General features: G+C 48.5%; 1 protein-coding gene across 2 annotated transcripts in view; it reads right to left on the reverse strand.

Annotated features, from left to right (window-relative positions):
- Positions 1-20,188, reverse strand: part of CACNA1I (calcium voltage-gated channel subunit alpha1 I) — a 139,861-nt gene that overhangs the window by 23,051 nt on the left and 96,622 nt on the right. For both annotated transcript variants that reach the window (XM_050916795.1, XM_050916784.1), the window contains exons 10-25: positions 19,600-19,785; positions 18,752-18,869; positions 18,012-18,167; positions 17,593-17,683; positions 15,581-15,783; positions 13,958-14,377; positions 13,071-13,171; positions 10,282-10,405; positions 9,244-9,312; positions 8,257-8,441; positions 7,688-7,814; positions 6,544-6,669; positions 5,235-5,324; positions 3,994-4,186; positions 2,609-2,760; positions 170-279 (exon numbers count right to left, since the gene is read on the reverse strand). In XM_050916795.1, the coding sequence (XP_050772752.1) occupies positions 170-279; positions 2,609-2,760; positions 3,994-4,186; positions 5,235-5,324; positions 6,544-6,669; positions 7,688-7,814; positions 8,257-8,441; positions 9,244-9,312; positions 10,282-10,405; positions 13,071-13,171; positions 13,958-14,377; positions 15,581-15,783; positions 17,593-17,683; positions 18,012-18,167; positions 18,752-18,869; positions 19,600-19,785 (2,451 nt within the window). The remainder of the gene's footprint in view (positions 1-169; positions 280-2,608; positions 2,761-3,993; positions 4,187-5,234; positions 5,325-6,543; positions 6,670-7,687; positions 7,815-8,256; positions 8,442-9,243; positions 9,313-10,281; positions 10,406-13,070; positions 13,172-13,957; positions 14,378-15,580; positions 15,784-17,592; positions 17,684-18,011; positions 18,168-18,751; positions 18,870-19,599; positions 19,786-20,188) is intronic.

Below are 20,188 nucleotides of genomic sequence, written 5' to 3' on the forward strand. Positions count from 1 at the left end.
TTATTAACAGATTATTGCTCCAGTGTGTTTAAGGTGAAGCTAGTAAGCTCTTTGCTACCTGTAACAAGGAAGAAATTGAGGCCCCCATGCTCTAGGATTCCACTGCAGATACAGATCCCTCCCCAAACTTCACTGCCTCACCGGACGACCTGTGTGCCCCACTGCTCACCGGTCTTTGAAGAATCGCCGCAGTCCAAACGCCACCAGCTTCAGAACTGCCTCCAGCACAAAGACTGTGGTGAACATGTAGTTGCAGTACTTCAGGGCAGTCTCAAGAGACTGTGGATGGAAAGAGAGGCTGAGAGAGGTGGAGAGTGAGAGGCATTAACTACAGACATGCTTGTGAAGTCACTGAGTTCCAGCCTGCTTGATGGTCAGGAATGGTGGAGGGAGGAGGGAGCTGCCAAATCCTGGATTGCAACTACTTGAAGGCTGGCACAGACTTACCAAGGACAGCAGCCATCACACTGCACTTCCATGCCAAGGGACTCTCAGAATACCTGCTGCTCTGCCCAGCCACGGCTCAGGAGAATGGGCAGGCCTGGGAAAGGGCTGTGGTGTGCAAAGGGTTTCAAAGCATTATCACCCAGCACCTCTGACATCAGCAGCATCAGGTTCATGGGACATCACCCGGGCGTTACGCTATAAATGGCTTCCATAAATCTACAGGGAATGCGTCAGGCAGGGAGAGTGCATCAGAGCAAATAACCTATTGCTATCTGCAGTAAGAGGAAACCACATGTCTCTGGTTGGGGACTAGGTGGGGGTTTAGCAAGCTTCCGCCCTCTACTCTGACGCCCTGGTTCTCCTGTGTGAGGTCCCTGTTCTCCACCAACAGTGGCACCTGCTAGGGAGGGCTGTGGGGGTGAATATTTCCCCCCCTCTCGCACACCCCCCCCCAAAAAAGGTTTTTAGACTTACTCAAAGTACCACAGGCTCTGGCCTGCTCACTTTTAAGCAGTGGCTCCATACTAAATCAGTATGGTGGCTGCTGGAGCAGTCGACTGTCGCCCCTTTGTACAGAGAAGGGAGATTTCCTGGTTGAAGGAGACCTGCTGGAGGGGGCGGGGACTGGAATTAGCCCTCCTCCAAAGAAATATCTGAATTGGTGCCACTGCCACCAGAGGGTTTCTATTAATTGTATGTAGCATGTCTACAGCACCTTTTATCTGGAAATCTAAAAGCACTTTGCAAGAACTGATTAGTGAAGCCTCACCATATGCCTGTGAGGAAATGGGTATGCTTATCCCTATTGCACAGATGAAGAAACTGAGGCACAGGGAAGCTAATTGAGTTGCTCAAGATGTGATGTGTGGGTGAGAAGGAATAAGAGATGCTAATTTTTGCAGAACAAATAGTGGATATAGGGAACCCTGTGAGGAATCCTGGGGGGACGAGGGGGCAGTTCAGGAACACAGGATAAACAGTAACAAAATTAAACAGCCAACAAGAAAGATAAGCTGGACCTAGAGATAAAACTCGGCAGTGATTCTGAGCAACAATAGACAAGTCACAGCCCTGGTCACTTCTAATACAACCAGCTCCAGCTATGAAATCAGATTTGTCACCTCAGACCCCTCAGGAGTTTACCAAGGGCTTCTTGGGGATGGAGAGGGGCTCCCTGGAATTGCATGCTTCTGGACAGACATAGCAGTGAGTGTGGTGCTTTCAGATAGAGGGAGAAAGCCCCCTTTCCAGCACACATTTCCCCCTTCCCGCACGTGTCTGTAACCCTGTCAACAAATATTGAGGATTTCCCAATCTCCCCCACCCCAAATATTGATCTTTCACAACCCTTGAGACCTTCTGTTGTGATCACCCTTCTTCCAGCTGAGAGAAACTAGGCTGGACTCTCTTCAGATTCTGTCCACACTGCTTCTCGTGTGGAAGGAGGGTGGCTGGGTGAGGGGCTCTCTTCAGCTATCCGAGGACTGGGTATGCCAGCTCCTATAGCACTCCTAACTCACTCCACTGAGGTTCAGGGTTGGCTACTGAGAAACTGAAATCTGATCCATCTAGCAGTGCAAAGCACTAGCTCCCAGGGGCAGTATGCTACTCTCTGCTGGGGCCTGAGGGAAACTACAAAGAGAAGCCAAGAGGCTAAACTTGGTCATCCACATGACAGTGGAAAGAACTCCCTCTATCACCCTGACAGCTGAGTTAACTCTCGCATAATTTTGCATGACAGTTTTCACAGGGACCCTCCTCTACCATCTATCATGGTGGATCATAACATTGGCAGCTGTAGTGAAATTATGCAATCAGTTGCTGGCTAATGTTTCGAGCAGGTGGGGTTGCCAGGATAAGGAGTTGGGAGGAGGCATTGCAGAGAGGATAGGTTTGAGGAAGACAGAAGTTAGAAAAGGCTACAGAATATATAGAGATTTCCTTTGTGTTGCAATTTAATCCCCTCTGCAAAGCATGCTGGGAGATGCTGCTCTTCCAAATCAATCTCTAATGGCTGCTAAGTTTTACTTATAACCTAGTGACCGCTTATGTGTTTGATTGCTTGGAAGGGAAAGTGTCAAGTCTCTTTTGTTATGGAAAATGAGATGTGGAAAAGAGAGAGGGAGGCAGGGGCAGGATTTGGTCCCTTGAACTCACTCACCACTGGCTGGTTGTAGTGCTCCAGGGACATGGTGACGACGTTGAGGCAGATGATGAAGGTGATGAAGATGTCCAAGTAGTGGCTGGTGCAGACCGAATGGATGAGGAGGCGGACAGAGCAGTAGGTGGCATAATACGGCAAGCGCTGCGCCTCTTCAATGGTAGGAGGGGGGAAGAGAGAGAGAGAAGATAGAAGATAGAGGAGAGAGGGAAGAGAAACAAAGGAATTAGGAAGGAAAGTGGGGGAAAGAATAGAAGCAACGCAAAGGCAGGGAGGGAGGGAGGGACAGACAGAAACAGGAATGAAGAAGGAAGAAGCAGAGGAAACAGATAGAAAAAGGAGACAAAATAAAGAATGCAGAGAAAGAAAACAGAAATGGTGAGGAAAGAGAGCGTAAAAGGAAGGAGGAGACAGGGAGAGACAAGAAAGGGAAGGTGGGAGCGATAGAAAGAATCTGTTAGTCCTATGTTTGTGGGAATGGCACTAAATCAGCATTTCATGCCTCAACAAGTTAAGATCACAAATGATAAAAAGGAGCAAATGGCTCCAGGAGACACCCAGAGGTGGCACCAGGGAGAGGAAAAACTGAAGAAGGGGAAGAAAGACAGAAGCCCGGGGGCTTGGAAAGGAGGAGAGTAATTAGCCAGGATCTCTGGGGTAGAGGTAGGAAGGAGCAGGGGTGATTGCCAGGGCCCAGGGTCAAGTGTGCATCTGTGATGTTTCTCTCATTGGAGCACAGGAAACAGACACGTGGGGACCATCACTGTGGGGGGACCCTCTTGGTTCCAAGGAAGCCTTGGAACCCAATGAGAGAAACTGCCACAGGAATAGAAAGGCCCAGGAACACAGCATGGATTTTTTCATCTTCTCCTCTGCCTCATTTTGCATTACACAGGAAAGGATTAGCGCAGAGGTCCGCCCAACAGCACTGTCTGGTGCTGCAGGGCTCTCCAAAGGAGTGTCTAAATCCCTGAGGGCTGCAGTGTGTGTGTCTGGGTGGACGTTCCCTGTTGATGAGCACGTGCGCGCGCATGCGTGCGCACGCACACACACACACACATCTATGAATGTATTATTTTCTAGAGGCAAGGTGTTAAGAAAACGGGCGCCTTTCTCAACACCCCCAGTTGCCATCAGGCACCCTGTCACCTCTTCCCTCTGTTGCAGGGATTCTGACTTGAGGGTAGTTGGCTGGGGTTGTCAGGCCTGGTGGTGCGTACGGCAGTCCAGCAGCAGTGTCCCACCAAAAGGAGAGCAGTGCTGAGAGCATTGACATAGACGCTGTTATAGAGAAACTGATCAGTCCAAAAATAAAAGAAGAGGAGGAGGTTTTTCTCAGAAAACCTTGGCCTACGAACCAACCAAACACTTAGGCTGTGCCTTACTCCTGCGCTTCTTCTCCAGGCGCCTCAGGCGCTTCTCCTCCCGCCGGCGTGCCTCCTCTGCCTCCTGGTGCTGTCGGCACTTGTGGAAGTTCTCCACCACCACCCCCACAAACATGTTGAGTACGAAGAAGCTGACAATGAGGAGGAATGAGATGAAGTAAAGGAGCATCCAGGGATTGTTGTTGGTCACTGGCTGGAAAGAAAAGAAAAGAAAAGCTGTGATTAGCTGACTGGAAGTCTGAGGTGGGATGATGAAAATGAAGGAGATCAGCAGGTTGTGATTGGCTGGATGTGGCAGAATTGTGAAAATGAGGGAGATCAACAGATTGTGACTGGTTGGTTGGGAAAGGATTATGAAAATGAGGGTAGGCGCAACAAATAGACTGGGTGTCTGAAAGTCAAGGACAAGCTTATAATAGTAATAATAATAATAAAGCACTGAGGATGCTGCACTTACAATTGCAATATAATCATAACAGATCAAATGGACAATTAAAACCTCAGAGAATATGACAGACACTAAAGATACCTGGAGAAAAGGTGCATTGGGGTGAGGGTGAGTAAATTGCACCTCTAAGGTGCAATGGGGGAAACCCTGAAAGGTGAGGGGTGCCTGAAACCAGGTGTTAGTCAGGATCAAGTAGAAAGGAGGGCTTGAGCTTCTAGGTTTTTCATCACGGTGGGTTTTAAAAGACCAACAGCACTTCTAGTGCTGAGAACAGAGGGTAAGGGTAGTATCTTCATGGACATTCAGTCCTCTGTTGCTGCAGCCTTCGCCAGGGGCCTGACCCTGCATTACTCAAGTCAATATGAATTTTGGACACCATCGGGACTTAGTTGCAGGGACAGAGAAACCCAGTTTATAAGCAACTGTAGATCAGGTGGGTGCATCATTTCAAGAAAGACATGGGCGACTGCTGCTGTGAAGATATCACAAGATACATAAGGACCCAGTCTGCCCAACTTCCCCAGCTGAATAAAGGACAAGAACTACAGTGAATGCCCACCTGGCTAATCACTTCCAAACGCTCCTTCCTTTATATACAGAACCATGGCCCTGACCTACCAGTAATAACGAAAGTGAAGAGAAAGGCTTGCAGATGGGAGAGGGTCAGAGCAATGCTACAAAATGCTATTGGGTGGAGAGAAAGTTCCAAAAGCTGGCTGAAATAGCATGCTTCCAACTTCCTGCCTGAAGGAGGTCTAGATGGCATGATCAGTTTAGAAGGAAGTGTCTATACCTGCTGGTCAACAGCCACAGCATCTAGTCCATTATACATAATATTGACCCAACCATCTTTGGAGGCCAGAACGAAGAGGGACATCAGGGCCTGGAACACAACAGAAACACGTCAGACACGGAGCATCTGTGTGTGGTGGAGTGTGTATGGTTCGGGTTTTAAGTTCTTAGGTACAAAACATAATTAAAACTCAAAGTGTCATCCTCCAAGTACTTGTCATCTGCATAACTACTAACAGATGGGAGAGGGAGGGGAGCTGCCAGCTTTATTCAAGCCTGCCCTGTGGTAGCACCAGAGTAAAAGGTTTCCTGTCCCTAGAGACAAGTGAACTCGGCAATGATTGTATCAGGCTGACAAATTAAAACACAGAAAACCCCAGCACGACATGTCTGCTGCTTGTCTGTGAAAATTTATAAATGCCAGAGACATGGCAAAATCTACAAGAGCCATGGCAGAACTGGCCAACACAATCAGAAAACACCCACTGGCCACCTCTGCTTTTGAGGAAGCCTTCCTACTTGCATGCATGGGCTTCAGCTCAGAAACCAGAGAGCTTGGCTTGGCCCCTTGCCTTAGAAGGCAGCACTCCACTAACTGGACTGGCAGGGAGGCTGCAGAGAGGAAGGGAGGATTCTGCCAACCCTGCAGAGGTTTCCATGGTGGAGCTTAAGGGGACTGCATACGCGCAGATTGCACAGTCACCGCTGGCCCAGCTCCCAGCAATGTAAACAGGGGTGTAAGTTGCTTGTGAAGGGCCTGATTCTCCTTTCACTGTTTTTTAACTGCCCTAATGTCAGCGAGTTAACACCCTGCTCAGAGAATCAGGCCATAAGGGCTCAAAGTTGCAATCATTTCCATGCAACGCCAATGGAAGGTGCACCTGTGCAAGTGAAGGCAGGATTCACCTCTAAGCATGGGTGAGGAACCGGGTGTTACATGTTGAGGGAGTTCAGGGGCTAGCAAGAAGAGGCACTCCTAGGAGAGTGTAAGGAAAAGCAGCCCCCTGCCTCCCATCCCCTGGCTTCACATGAGTTGCTTGAGTTGTTACATCCCCCTTTCCACCCCTTCAGCGTGGAAGCTGCATCTTTACATGAGTTACTCTGCTTTAACCCAGACACCCATGTCTAACCAGCATCCATCCCCCCACCCCCCGTTCACATGACTGCTGCCTCTGGCCCAGAGTGTGTTCTGGAACATTCCACCCTTCCCCTCAAAATGAGTGAATATGGCCTTGGCGGCAGAGACCCAGAGGGGCAAAGCACAGCCCAGGTTCACCTGAGAGGAGGGGGTTGGAGGGTCCTGCACGTACCTGTCCAAGGTTGTCAAAGTTGTACTTTTGGTGTACCCACTTGTAATTGGCGGCCACACAGTCAGACCTGTTGGTGATGTTACGGATGTCAACCCCGAGGCAGTGGTAGAACTTCCCCTTGAAGAGCTATAAGATGGAAGTGACTTCATCAGTGAGTCTCATTCAGACTTCCTCAGTGTCAGGGGACAAAGAGCAATAGGAAGTGCCTCAGAGTAGGAATGGGACACAGAGCCTTTCACCTCTCTGTCACTGACTATAATCTTGTCCTGGGTCAGCAATGACTGAAAGTCCTCCCACTCTAGCAGCCATGTGGTGGCCTGCTGGGGCTGGATTAGAACCAATGACCTAGAGATGAAATGCCCCATACCCAATCCCCCAGAGCCATCCGTTCCCTCAGATAGCTGCTAAGTGTACTGAAGGGAAAAAGATCTCTTGTGAGTGCAAAGACCTAGAAAAATATCGCCTACTTCTCTGATACTTTTAAATAAAGGGACACTGATGCGGTTCTTCTGCCCCAGGCTCCTTTTCCATATGGAGGGTACTGGATTGCGCATTTGTACAGGCTCATCAGAACAGTTTGCACACAGACTAAGTATAGCACATTCTCTGAGATGGAAGTAACACCCACTCCAGCACTCCTCTGCAGCACAAGCCTAAAATAAGGAGGATTAACCTCCCCCTGCCTGCCCCCCCCAATCACATTGTGGGTGGATTTAGCACTTGGAGTGAAAGGGAGAGAAAGAACTGCCTAGAGCCAGGCATCACGCAGGCCCCTGTGCAGCTGCCCCAGCTGACACTGCTCTGTCAGTGCATCACAGTCATGACCTGCAGTATGCCCAGCTGCTACTGCACTCCTGGGCCTTCTCTACAGCTCTGCTGATGCCATGATCTGAATATCAGTCTCTACTGTTGAAAGACATCAGCACTGACCCCACCTGCCACTGCCAAAGGCTTAAGAATCATTATGACAAGAACAACACAAAAGAGGACAGAGCGGGACAGAGGATCAGGCAGGTGTCCTGGGATGCCTGGCCCTCCCCCCAGACACAACTCCATCTGCTTAACTGTGTCTGCATTACGCTTCCTACGTGGCAGTACAGTGTCAAGTGTGTTGTGGGTGCTTGATAGGCAACAACAACCCTACCTGCACACCCAGGATGCCAAAGATGATGAAGAAGGCACAGCAAATGAGGACAATGTTCCCAATGGGTTTGAGGGATGAGATGAGTGTCTCCACCACCAGCTTCAGGCCTGGGGCACGGCTGATGACCCTGGAAGGGATGGAGAGTGAGGGGGTGACACAGAGAGATGGCAGAGTTCTTTCTTCCCCTGTCTTTTCAGAATCAGACAACATTTGCATCCCAGCTATCATCCAGAGGAGAGCATGCTCTCCCCTAGGCCTGAACACTGTGGGTTTGAGTCCCTCACAGCAGGACTTGGGCACGTTACCTAATCAGGATACTGCAGTGACTACCTTAGGGGCTGGAGAAGAAGCTGCACAGTTAAGAGAAACATCCCTGTGGAGAGGACACTACACAACATTCTTATCCCTAGCAGGATGTTCCTTCAGCCCTTTTCTGATGCACAGCCCTGTCTCTCCATAAAGCATGTTCTAATACTGGCACTGTGTGGGAGCCATTCCTGGGTGGACAGAGAAAGGGACACAGTGAGAGAGAGGATGGAAGGCTAGGAATTTTCCCATTGGGTTCTCACCTGAGAGGACGTAGTGTGCGCAGCAGTCGGAGGACCCGGAGCACCCCCAAAATTTTAGCTCCTCCAGCAGAGGCCACTGACACCACAATGTCAATGAGGGACACAAAGACCAAGAAGCCATCTAGGATGTTCCAGCTGCTGCGGAGATAGGCCTCGTCCCCAAAATATAGGCCTAGAGAGACCACCTACAGGAGAGGAGAGGGGGGAGAGCATGGGGAGTTAAACTCTCCACCATCCAGAGGGGAAGGTACTTAATAACTGAATAGCAACAGGTAAAGAAGCAATGAGGACCCATCTTTCACCTTTCTATTACACTCATCTCCTTTCTCAGAAAAGATCCACAGTCTGTGAAGTAAAAATGGAGATATGGATGGCACAGAAATCAAATGCTGGAGTGCAAATGTTCTGGAAAAAACAATAAAGACCCACCAAAGCCTTGATGAAGTCCTCTCCCCTCTCAAACTATATCTGCTCCATTCCCCCAAGCACTACCACACTGGAGGGAGATAGTGATGTTCAGAGGATATGACAAGGTGCGTGCAGTCAGAAGACAAGGGTGCTCGTTCATGCTCTTCTGGTGACTTTATGTAAATCACTTAATCCAAATTTTTCAAACTCGAGTATGTAAAATTAAGCACCTAAATCCATATGCAGACACTTAAATAAGTGGTTTGCTTTTCAGAGCTGTTGAACACCAGCAGATGCTACCAAAGTCAATGGAATCTGTGAATGCTCATCACCTCTGAAAACCAGGTCCCTTGTTTAGATGTCTAAAAGGTGTTTAATTTCATGCATCCAAATCTGAAAATGAGATTCAAACCCAATGGTTGGACATGCCCCTACCATGACAGAGTTCATGAGGAGTGAGTGGATCTCCTTGGAAGACTGAAGGATGGATGGACTGTAGAGGATGGATGGATGAGTAGAAGGCAGATGTGTTGGGCCCATGACACATGGGAAAAGGCTGACTGTCTCCAGGTGACTTACCTTTAGTGTCATCTCAGCTACGAAGATTGCTGTGAAAATGTAGTTGGATACGGTGAGAAAGATTCTCTCCTAGAAAGAACAGAAAAAAGCCCCTAAAACACTGAGAGACATTTCCACACTTCTGTGAGTTTACTAAATCCTTTGTTATGAACTTGACAAATTTCACTGTCTCGTGAAGGTGGGAGTGAGAGCACTGGCTACAGCCAAGGGCACATGTGAACAACCTTCATCCCACCTGTCTCAGCTAATGCACCTCAGTCCTGACCTTCAGTGTTCCCTGCTACTCCAATTTTGCAGCACCCACACAGCTCGCTAATGCACTGCAATAGTGATCTGCAGCATATGCTGCTAATCCAGCTACGGAGACTTTCATCACCTTGCAATGCAACACGATGCTGACTGGCAGCCCAGCCCTGTCACCCCACTCTTGGACCTCTCCTGAGCCCAGACTTCACCTAACTGTGGTGTCATTTGGCCATGCAGACTCAGCAGAGATGCTCAAAAAGCCATGTCAGCTGTGACCTCTCTTAAGAATGAATTGAGGAAAACCAAGAATATATTCACCCGCTGAAGCACACCAGCCTCTCCCAACCATGGCACTCAGATCCACATTCAAAGCCAATGCAGTAGCAGCACATTTGAATCCTGGCACGCCATTCCCACTGGGACACTGCTACATAGCCAGGTTACCACCCTCTTTTAGTTTCATGGTCCCTGGCTATTTGACTCCCATTGGCAAGCCATGTCCCAACCATGAGGCCTGGAGGGACCCTTCTGCCTTCTACGACAAAGGAAGCTACTCCTGAGAAAGAAGGATTATACTATTTTAAGGCCTTGAAAAGGAGGCAAGCAGGCCTCTTATTCTAAACAGAGAAATCACAGAGGGGTGTATGTGTGTTTGGGGGACGGGGGTTACTCTCCAGTGCTGGGGGCTATCCAGAGCCTATGCAATGCCCACAGAATTAATGAACTTTGTCCACGACACCCATCCAGGGGTTGTATTCAGCCGAAAAAGGCCGAGGGTGCAAGTTTTCTCACCGTGCTCCGATGCTCGATCTGTGGTCTCTCCAGGGCAATGGTGATGCAGTTCAGGAAGATGAAGGCCAGAACAACGTAGTCAAAGAGCTTGTGAGCAATGATGGTTTGGCAGAGGATGCGGAACCTGCAAGAGAGTTCCAAAAGGATGCATGAGCTTGGGGTGAAATTAAATTTGGTATGACAAGGGATGGGGAGACAGGGGAGGGAGTAAGAGTTCTGCCTGAAATGTAATATTCTCTCATGTAAAATCAGCTGCCCTGTTGTGCAAATTACCAGACTGGAAAGGAGATACGTTTGTTCAGGGAGGAACCATCTTTTTGTTCGGTGTTTCTACAGCACCTAGCACAACAGGGTCCTGCTCCATGACTCGGCTTACCTCAATGCAAGTAATAATAATTCTCTAAAGAGTTCCTCCTGAGAAACCACCTGCATTTGTAAGGACCTTATCCCCTAAGCTCTGTTTGTCTATCCTAGTTATTTATATGCACCCTCATCACCACAGTACTTTTATTTCTTTCTCCTCACAACACCTCAGTGAGGTAGGGCAGAGCTGTTATCCCAATTTTACAGATGGGGAAGCTGAGGCACAGGGAGGCTAAGTGACTTACCCAAAGTCACAGAGGAAATCTGTAGTGGAGCAAAGAATTGAACCTTAGTCTCCCAGGCCCCAGAGACATGCCTAAAGCACCACACCATACCACCCTTCCTCTCTTAAGTTCTGCTCCCATGAGGTGATGATGAGTCACAATCTTTAACCCACCCCCCTCTCCTCCAATTTAGAATTTCCTATTATGCTATGCCTGTGCTGGGATTACCAGAGTGTTCTAGGCATCAAACTCCCTTGTGCTGCTGGCTGATGAGGAATCACTGCCATGAAAATAGATGACTAGTTCTATTGCTGTTAGGATATAGATATTCAGGTCTGTCTGCAAAAGCCTATACTTTAAGAATTTAGGTGTATTCTTATCACTTAGCTAGTTATAGAGGTAAAAGAAAGAATCAAAAATCACTGTCTGTCTCTGTAATGGCCTTCTTTTACTGTGGCAGGCTAAGGCCTTCAGCTAAGATGTAGTTAGGCAGCCATAAGCTGGGAAGTGTATGGTCACATCCTCACATTCCAAACTAGTCACATTGAAATAAGGTGCTATTGGGCTATTAGGAATACAACCCTGCCCTGATATTTCTATCACCTCCAGAGAAAGGGAAAAGCCTAGAAGATGTAAAAGGAAACTTAGTTTGATCTCATCCTGTCTGGCAAGAACTCACTTATCAATAGACACAGCTGGAGAACCCTTATGTCTGTATAGATGTAGTTGTGAAATCCTCACTTCTGTATTGTTTTGTATGTTTATTTGCATGGTCTCTGTCTGGTTCTGTGATTGTTTCTGTCTGCTGTATAATTAAATTTGTTGGGTGTAAATCAATGAAGGTGCTGGAATATAATTGGTTAAATAACCATGTTACAATATGTTAGGATTGCTTAGTTAAATTTTAGTAAAATGATTGGTTAAGGAATAGCTAAGCAAAACTCAGGTTTTACTATATAGTCTGCAGTCAATCAGGAAGTGGGGGGTGGTGGAATGGGAACAGGGACTGGAGATGGGGGAATTGGGATCATGTTTTGCTAAAGGGGGGGAAATGGGAACAGGGACTGGGGATGGGGAAATTAAAATCATGTCTTGCTAAAGGGGAAAATGGGAACAGGGGATGGGAACAGGAACATGGACACAGGCAAGGCTCTGTGGTGTCAGAGCTGGGAAGGGGGACACTAAGGAAGGAAACTGGAATCATGCTTGCTGGAAGTTCACCCCAATAAACATTGAATTGTTTGTGCCTTTGGACTTCGGGTATTGTTGCTCTCTGTTCACGCGAGAAGGACCAGGGAAGTGAGAGGGTGAAGGAATAAGCCCCCTAACAATTGCCACAGGAATTAGCCCTCCAGCTTCTCTAAAAGTCGCCAGAATCAATACAATAGGTAGGAGATCAGCACGTGCAGCCAAGATTCATCTTCCAACAGTTATGATGAACCCCTCTTGTCTCCATGAGCTGTTAACCGTGTGGTGCAGCATGCTGATAGCTGGTGATAAACACTATTTCCTCCTGGTGGAAGGAGGAGTTCTTCTAATATTTATTTTGTTAAGTGCAGTGAATACTAACTTTGCCTAAACAGTGTGGCAGGATTGCTAATAAGTCACCTTTGTGGCCTCTAATGCAATGGGGCCCACTCTTGTGCCATCAGAGACATTGCCAATGGCACAGATTAGTTAATAATACATTCTTTATCTTTTTTGGTCAGAGTTAGTATTCTCTGCCTTGCCTTAAGTTACACTGAAGAAAAACGGAGCATTCCCCTGTAAGGAAAACAACAGTAGCCTTTTAGGATTCCCCTTCTCTACCCCCACCTCAGGGACCAAACAAGAGTTGGGTGGAGAGGCTGTGACTGGAAGCAACAAAATCGTTCCCATCTTGAAAGTTTAAAGCTGCAGGCAGGGCCAGCTCCCGGGGTTTTGCAGCCCCAAGCAGCGGGGGGTGGGGGGGTGGGGAGGGGAGAGGGAGAGGAGCTGCGATCGCGATCGACGGGGCAATTTGCCAGCGGGTCCGTCCCTCCGCCGAATTGCTGCCGAAGAGCCGAACGTGCCGCCCCTCTTCACTGGCCGCCTCAGGCACCTGCTTGCTGCTCTGGTGCCTGGAGTTGGCCCTGGCTGCAGGCTCAGCATCCAATCCACATACGAGGCTGCCGCAACAGGATTATACTAAACCATCCCTCCACTGACAATACTAGGACCAACCTGTTTTGTGGAGAGAAGAGGTAGATGGACCAATCCTCCCGTGTCTCACACCAGTCTGGCTTGTAGACATCCATCATCTTCCGGATGCGGAAACACAGGCTCTGCAGGACACAAGGGAATGGGTTGTCACTGGCCACCTCCCCACTTCACTGAGAAGTCCAATCTGTCTTTTTTCTTTAAACCTAAAATACCAGTAACTTGGATACATTACCTCCCCAGATCCTCCTCTCTCTGCCCTCTCTGCCCTGACCCCACTTGAGGAAATGAGCTGATGTCATAGTCACAGGGGGAGCGATGAATCAGGTGGAAAATTCATTGGGATGGCTATTCCATAAGACTGTTTTCCTCCCAAAAGGAAGAATATCAAGATTCACTTCCGACTCCTTAAAACTGAACCTGATGCTAGCCTGTACTCTGCTGTGGAACGCTGACACTGAGGCTGCCCAGCATGCACTGGATCTTTGTACCAGCACTACCCACAAACCTCAGGGAAAGTGGAGTTAGAGTGCTGGGTCCACAGCCTAACCAATGAGCCTAAGGCAGAATGAGTATCTACTGGCATCTTTCCTCCTAAGTGAAGTCCTCCTAAGTGAAGTCATTTCATACAGTGAAAACTTCTGCTAAAATCTCCATTGCCCCGACCCCACTGAAGTGTCACAGGAATCTCTTCAGTTCTGGGCACCGGAGCCTTGGAGGCTGGCTAAGAAGCAACACTCTGGTCTTCTTCTGCCTGAGGCTCTGAGAGGGAGCCCATAGGGATTCTACAATCTACTCTTGCCTTGAGCACGAACGTCTCCCAGGCTGGCATAACTCACCTCCCATCTCTTGTGATTGCTGACCCCCTTGTAAGCCCTTGGTGCTCCTTTGGTGAAGCCCCCTGTACTCACATAGTCTATCTCCTCCTCATCCTCTCCACGTTCCTTGCGGTTGTCCATCTGCGGGAAAATCTCCTTAGCGATATTGGGCATTTTGCCATTGCAGTCCTGGTGCTCGCTGGTGTCCAGAGCCACACCCAACTTCCTCACTGCCCTGTGACTGGATGGAACTGATGACGTCAGCTCCACCAGATCACAGGAATCTTTGGTGTCCAGAGAGAGTGTCCGCCGGTGATGAGGGGCCCTTCCCATTCCCTCTCGTTCTCCATCCGCCACCCTGTGCCTTTCCCCAGACAGCAAAGATTCATGCTCGGCAGATGGAGGCTTGTGTTTTAGGCTGTGTCCCCGAGCCAGGCTGTTCCAGCTGGAACGACGGCTCCCCCAGGTCCCGCTGCGGCCCCATGCACCATAATGAGAACTGCGAGAGCTAGACTGTAAGAGAGGGAGACACCGATTCAGTGACTTGGGTCACAAGGAAGATGGGGCCTCAGCAGTTTAGATCAAAGACTCACCCTTGGGGCCCCTAAATCTCCTAATACAAGAATACAAAGCCGTGCTCTCCCACCCCTCCAGGAGAAGCATTTTGTGAACTCAAAGGTGACCTCTAAATCTGGCATCAAATTAATTATTATTATTATTAATTAATAATTCTTAATTGGTCACTGTCATATTTATTTTATAGCCCCAGTTGTGTGCCAGGCACTTTACAGATAAGCTAAGTTAGAAAGCAAAGGGCTTGTGTAGTCATTTACATCAGTGGAAAGTGGTACAAAATCAGGTAGGTAGCATTTTGCACTTGCTTTGCAGTGGTGCACAAGGAACAGGGTGATGGATAAACCCAGCCCATAGTCCTTGCCTCAAAGAGCTTACAATCTAAATGAGAGGAGAAAGTGAGAGATATGGGTTTGAGGGTCTCAGCCTAGTCCTCCAAATCACCAAATCTCAACACCAATTGTTACCAGCAGCCATCTCTGCTCAGGAAAAACAAAGGACTGGGATAGCAGGGTATGCCGCACATCAGGACTGAGGTGCACCAGTAAAGCTGTGTGTTAGTGGTTGAAGCGCTCAATGACTGAACTAACAGGAGTGCTAAGAGGACAGGATCAAAGTGCACTGGCAGAACTGTGAGTGATGGCTGTCTGCAGGAATGGATAGGGGTGGCAGGCCTAGGACAGGAAATGGTGCTGCAGGTCAAGGTTTTGATTTTCACCTGAACTAAGGGCTCCAGAAACTTCCCCAGGTAGAGGACCTGGTAGGTCTGATATTACCCATCCTTTCCTAATGGCAGAAACTCCCCATGTGTTTTTTATGTTACCGAGGAGGCAGGGCACCATAATTCCATGCTCTGTGCTCCAGAACTACAGTGGAGGGCTAAGAGGTCAATGCACATTTCATTTTGGAGGGAAGACTACAGAGGAGATAACAAGGCAGTTGAATCCTACGCCCAGTCATGGTGGAATATGGATTGAGAAATTGGAAATTGCGGCCACCTCAGGCTAAATGGGGACAGGCAACAAGCTTCTGTAAGTTTCCAGTAGGGGTAGACCCCCGATGGAATTCCAAGATGGTGGCACTGAGACAATGGATCCCCTGGGTTTCAGAAGAAGTATGTTACTCGTGGGTCTACTCACTCACCAGTGACCTCTGGTCGTAGGTCATTCTCCCCAGTGACATCACACTGCTCTTCCTGGAACCCAAGGCAATGAGGATCTGGTCTGGCTGCAGGGAATTCTGGGCAGAACTTGTGACCCCACCAGCTGCCACTGGCTGGTTGGAAGAAGGTAGGGTGGGGTCAAGGTGTCCATTTGGGGTCATGGGAATTGCACAGAGCCTGGGATCTGAGCAGAAAAACACAGAGAGAAAGAAAGAGAGAAAAAGACATTCCTTTCCCTTCTGCAGTTTCCTCCTGCAACACTCAGTGAATGTTTTAATGCTCAGTTTGTTTAGCCCTGTTAGAACCCAACACTGCTTCTTGGTGCTTGTATGGAAAGGGTGAGTCAGGATAGTGATGGACTTGAGACCATGGCCTCTCTCCTAAGCACAAGGTGCACTGATTCCTCAGAGTCCTTTGAACTACCTCTGCCTCTCATTGGGCATACCTCTATGACGCGAGGTAGGGTGCAGAAAAACAAAAGTGATGATGCAACCTGCCTTTCTCTCTACCCACCCCATAGCATCTTCTCTTCCTTGTCTCTTCTCCCTGCCCCTTTGGGCAGTGCTGGCAGCATTCCCTCTCCTCTGGCTTTGGAGGGGGAAGGGTGTTTCATGCAACAGCTTTCACCTAGCTGAGTCCACTTGCTCAGCCTCCTTCGCTCTAATGGACCCAGAGCAGGGAGTGTGCCTACAAGAGAGCTCGATCAGATAGTTTTCCCTGCAGACTCACGCTGCGAGGCTCTTGCCTGGGAGCACTTGAGGGAGACAGTGCCCCCATTGCTAGAATTAGGGGGCAGTCATCCACACATCTCAAACAAATGTTACAACTGTGGGACCAGCAGCCATTGAATATTTTTGGCATGTTCCTTGTGTTCCTCAGATCAGTTTGTTGGGTTGAGATACTGAGGAGCGGCTTGAGACTCATTGGGGTCCAGATCCACCAAAACTTTGTGGACTCCTTGGAAATCCTTTCTTTCTTCAAATTCCCATGCACACACTCTTCCTCCCAGTCTGCTCTGAATTCTCACTGACTCACTGCTGCACTGGCTCCCTCACTGCTCACAGACCCTAAGGATCCAGCAAGCCTGCTTTAATTTGCTCCTTTGGGGTGTCAAGGAGAGGCACAGATGGGAGAAAGAAGAGATCAAAATATTCTTAATAATGTGATATGCCGCTCTTTTCTATTAGATTCATAGATATTAAGGCCAGAAGGAAACGTTTTGATAGCCTAGTCTGTCCTCCTGTATAACACAGACCATCATAGGCGCTGACTTCCCCTCTGCCCGGTGAGTGCTTCCCCTCCAGCCCCGAAGCACCCATGCAGTTGGTGCCTATGCCAATGGTTAATTATCCTCACTCTTAGAAATGTGCCCCTTATTTCTAGTCTGAATTTGTCCACAGCTTCAGCTTCCACCCATTGGATCTCATTATGCCTTTTCCTGCTAGATTAAAGAGCCATCTACCATCAGAAATATTTTCCCTCTGTACACGCTTGTAGACCATGATCAACTCACCTCTTAACCTTCTCTAGGATAAACTAAATCATGAGGCATGTTTTCTAGACCTCAAATCATTCTTGTAACTCTTCTCTGAATCCTTTCCAATTTAAGTGTAGACACCAGAACTGGACACAGAATTCCAGCAATGGGCTCACCAATGCTGTATGCAGATGTAGTAATGCCTCTCTGCTCCTATTTGATGCAATATCTCCTATCTGCTTTGCTATCCAAGGATTATATTTGTTCTCTTAGCTACAGCTTTACAGAGCTTTGCCATGGCTCTAAGTTTTGCAAGTGACTGCAAGCTGACAATGACTTTAAAACAAAGAAAATTGCATAAAACTGCATTGCCATGAAAGTGCTTTAGGCAGGGCCAAAGCATTCTGGTCCCACCTTGGAAAGAGGAATGAGATTTTAGGGAGATTTGCACATTTACATTTTTCATCCAGCTGCTGGTAGGACACAAGAGCAAACGAGGTGGGAGGATCCACTGACCTGAGCCATCCCGGCTGTTCAGGAATTTGTCAAATTCCTCCATGTTCGATGAACTCTGATCTTCGTCCGAGTACGACTGGTTGGCATCACCCTGGAATGGAAAAATCAAAGCAAAGGTCTGTGATTCATGAGCCCCCGGGGGAAAGGATTCTGTTGCCTCTGATTGTCTATTGCCACAGATGATAGAGAAATCCCTGTGTGGTCTGCAAGTGCTTAGTTGCTGAACTCCTGGCCCACGGAGGGGGACTGAGTCACCTTTGCAGGGTGCATAAGATGGGGTAGAAATTGTTAACCCTCTCCTCCATACCAGTGGAGGAATGGGAATGTCATAACTGGAATGTCATAACTTGAGATCCCCTCCTCGTCCCCTCAAGCCATCTCCCTCATCTGCACCTCACCTCCATGGAGTGGCCACTCACCTCAGCCTGGAAGCCCTCCACTAGGATAGCCACCAGCAGATTGAAGAGGACATAGTTGCCAAAGGTCATGAGGGCCACAAAGTAAAGGGATGCCCATGGTGAGGTGGAGGCCATGCCATTATACAGCACAACATTCCAGTCCTCCTGGGTCAGGATCTGCAAAACAGAAGAGAGGCAGCGTGAGCCCCCTAGAGCAAAGTGAGAATGAAAGGGATTACAGAGGAAGGAGGCTGCATTAGCAGCGAGAGGAAAATCATCTGACCACCACATGCCTATTGCAGAGTGAGGCTCCCCCATCTTCTCCCAGCATCCCATCCCAAGTGCCTAATGATTGCCATCTGTGAATATGGTCCATCTCTCTCGCTGTGTCCATGGCAATAGCTCAAGAGACCTCAGGCCAATGGGAGGAGACAAACACACAAGCATAGTGTGCACGCTACAGCAACAACATTAAACACAGGACGTGCCCCAACAGCTCTGACCTTGCTAACTACCACATCCTTCCATTGTCTTGTTGCTCTTTGGAGGTCGCAAAGATGTCAGCTGCTTGATTACAGTGTGTGTCTGTCGCTCCTCTCTCAATATCGCATGCTGGAGCCTCATGGCTTGGTTTTTGAGTCACCAGGAATGAGTTTAACATTCAATTGTACAAACCTACAACTAATTCCTGATCCAATTCACTTTGAGATACCCCTCCAATCCCATTGTCTGGCCTGCCCATGGAAGCTGTGTTGACTCACCTGGAACACAGTGACGATGGCCCAGAGCAAGGAGTCGAAATTCTTCCGGTCAGGGACAGTGTCTCCGGTGTCTGTCCGGAGGCTGAATTTGCACCCAAAGATGTGCATTCCCAGGATGCTGTTGGGTGGGGAAGAGGAGACGGTGTCCAATTTAAATATCTCTGCCACCAAAATGAGCTCGTTAGAGCGGTTCCCCTTTTTTCTTTCACAATCCAACCTGCTGCCACTTGTCACCAGAGTAAAGGATATAAAAATATAGCTAACCCATCAAGACCTACCAATGAAGGAGGGAAAGACACTGATCAGCCTCATGGACCTTCTCCTTCCCCCTGCACCACCATAAGCAACAAGACCCCCAGCTTCTGGCTACTCCATCCAGTCCTGCCCCCTGACCACTATCTCCACCATTCTCTCTTGTTCCATTGCCTGTCTCCACTCACTTCTAGCTTATCTGCATTGTGTGCTGTGAAATATTGCCAGGTGCTCCACACCACAATTCTGTAATAGTTAGTGAGGGTAGGGGAGGGAAGAGTCAGACTATTCCCTGCAGTGAACAGCAGTTCACTGACAGAATTCGCCCTTTCTAACAGAAATCCAGATCAGCACACTCCCTGGCTGGCAAAGTTTCTCCATCCCCCGCCAAGCCTCTACTTGTGAATACCTGAGGGCCAGATCCTCAGCTGATACAATCAATTTACACCAGCTGAGGATCTCTGAGAACTAGCCAAGTTCCTCTTGATGTCTAAAGTAAAGACTTGGGCAGGTTAAGTCACAAAGAGATTGGCACTAGGGTTTGTATATGCCCTGTGATGCCTCCTCAAATTGCTCTGAAGACAACACCTCCTCACCTGAATATAAAGATGAAGAGCATAAGGAGCATACAGAAGGTGGCCACATTGTCCATGGTCTTCATCAGCACCACCAGCTGGCGTCGCAGAGCAGGCATGAAACGCACAAGCTTCAGCACCCGCAGGAGGCGGAAAGTTCTCAGCACTGACAGCCCCCCATCTGACTGGCCAATGATCTCCCAGATGCTGTGGCCCAGAGACACAAAGGAGAAGAGAGAAAGTTGGACAAGGAGAGAAGCAGATGGAAAGGGACAAAGAAAGAGAGTGGTAGAAAAACAGGACCGAGGTAGAGAGAGAGGGAGAGAGAACTCTTTCACCAATGCAGCATCTGTGCGTGTAAAAGAGAGAATCTGTGTGAACCGAGAGAGTGTAAAAGAGAGAATTCTGTGTGAATCAAGTGTGTGTGTTGGTAGGGAGTGAGTGAGAGTGTGTCTGTGTATGTGTGCACAAAAATCTGTGTGTAAAAGAGAATCTGAATCAGGCGTGCGTATGCAGTGTACACTTTGTACGTATATGTCCGTAAAACTGCTTTTCTTCCTGGGGACAATTGAAGTACTGCTCAGCTACTCAGGAGTTTTCAAATGCTGCA

The sequence above is a fragment of the Gopherus flavomarginatus genome, chromosome 1 (genome assembly GCF_025201925.1).
Source record: "Gopherus flavomarginatus isolate rGopFla2 chromosome 1, rGopFla2.mat.asm, whole genome shotgun sequence".
NCBI lineage: Eukaryota > Metazoa > Chordata > Testudines > Testudinidae > Gopherus > Gopherus flavomarginatus.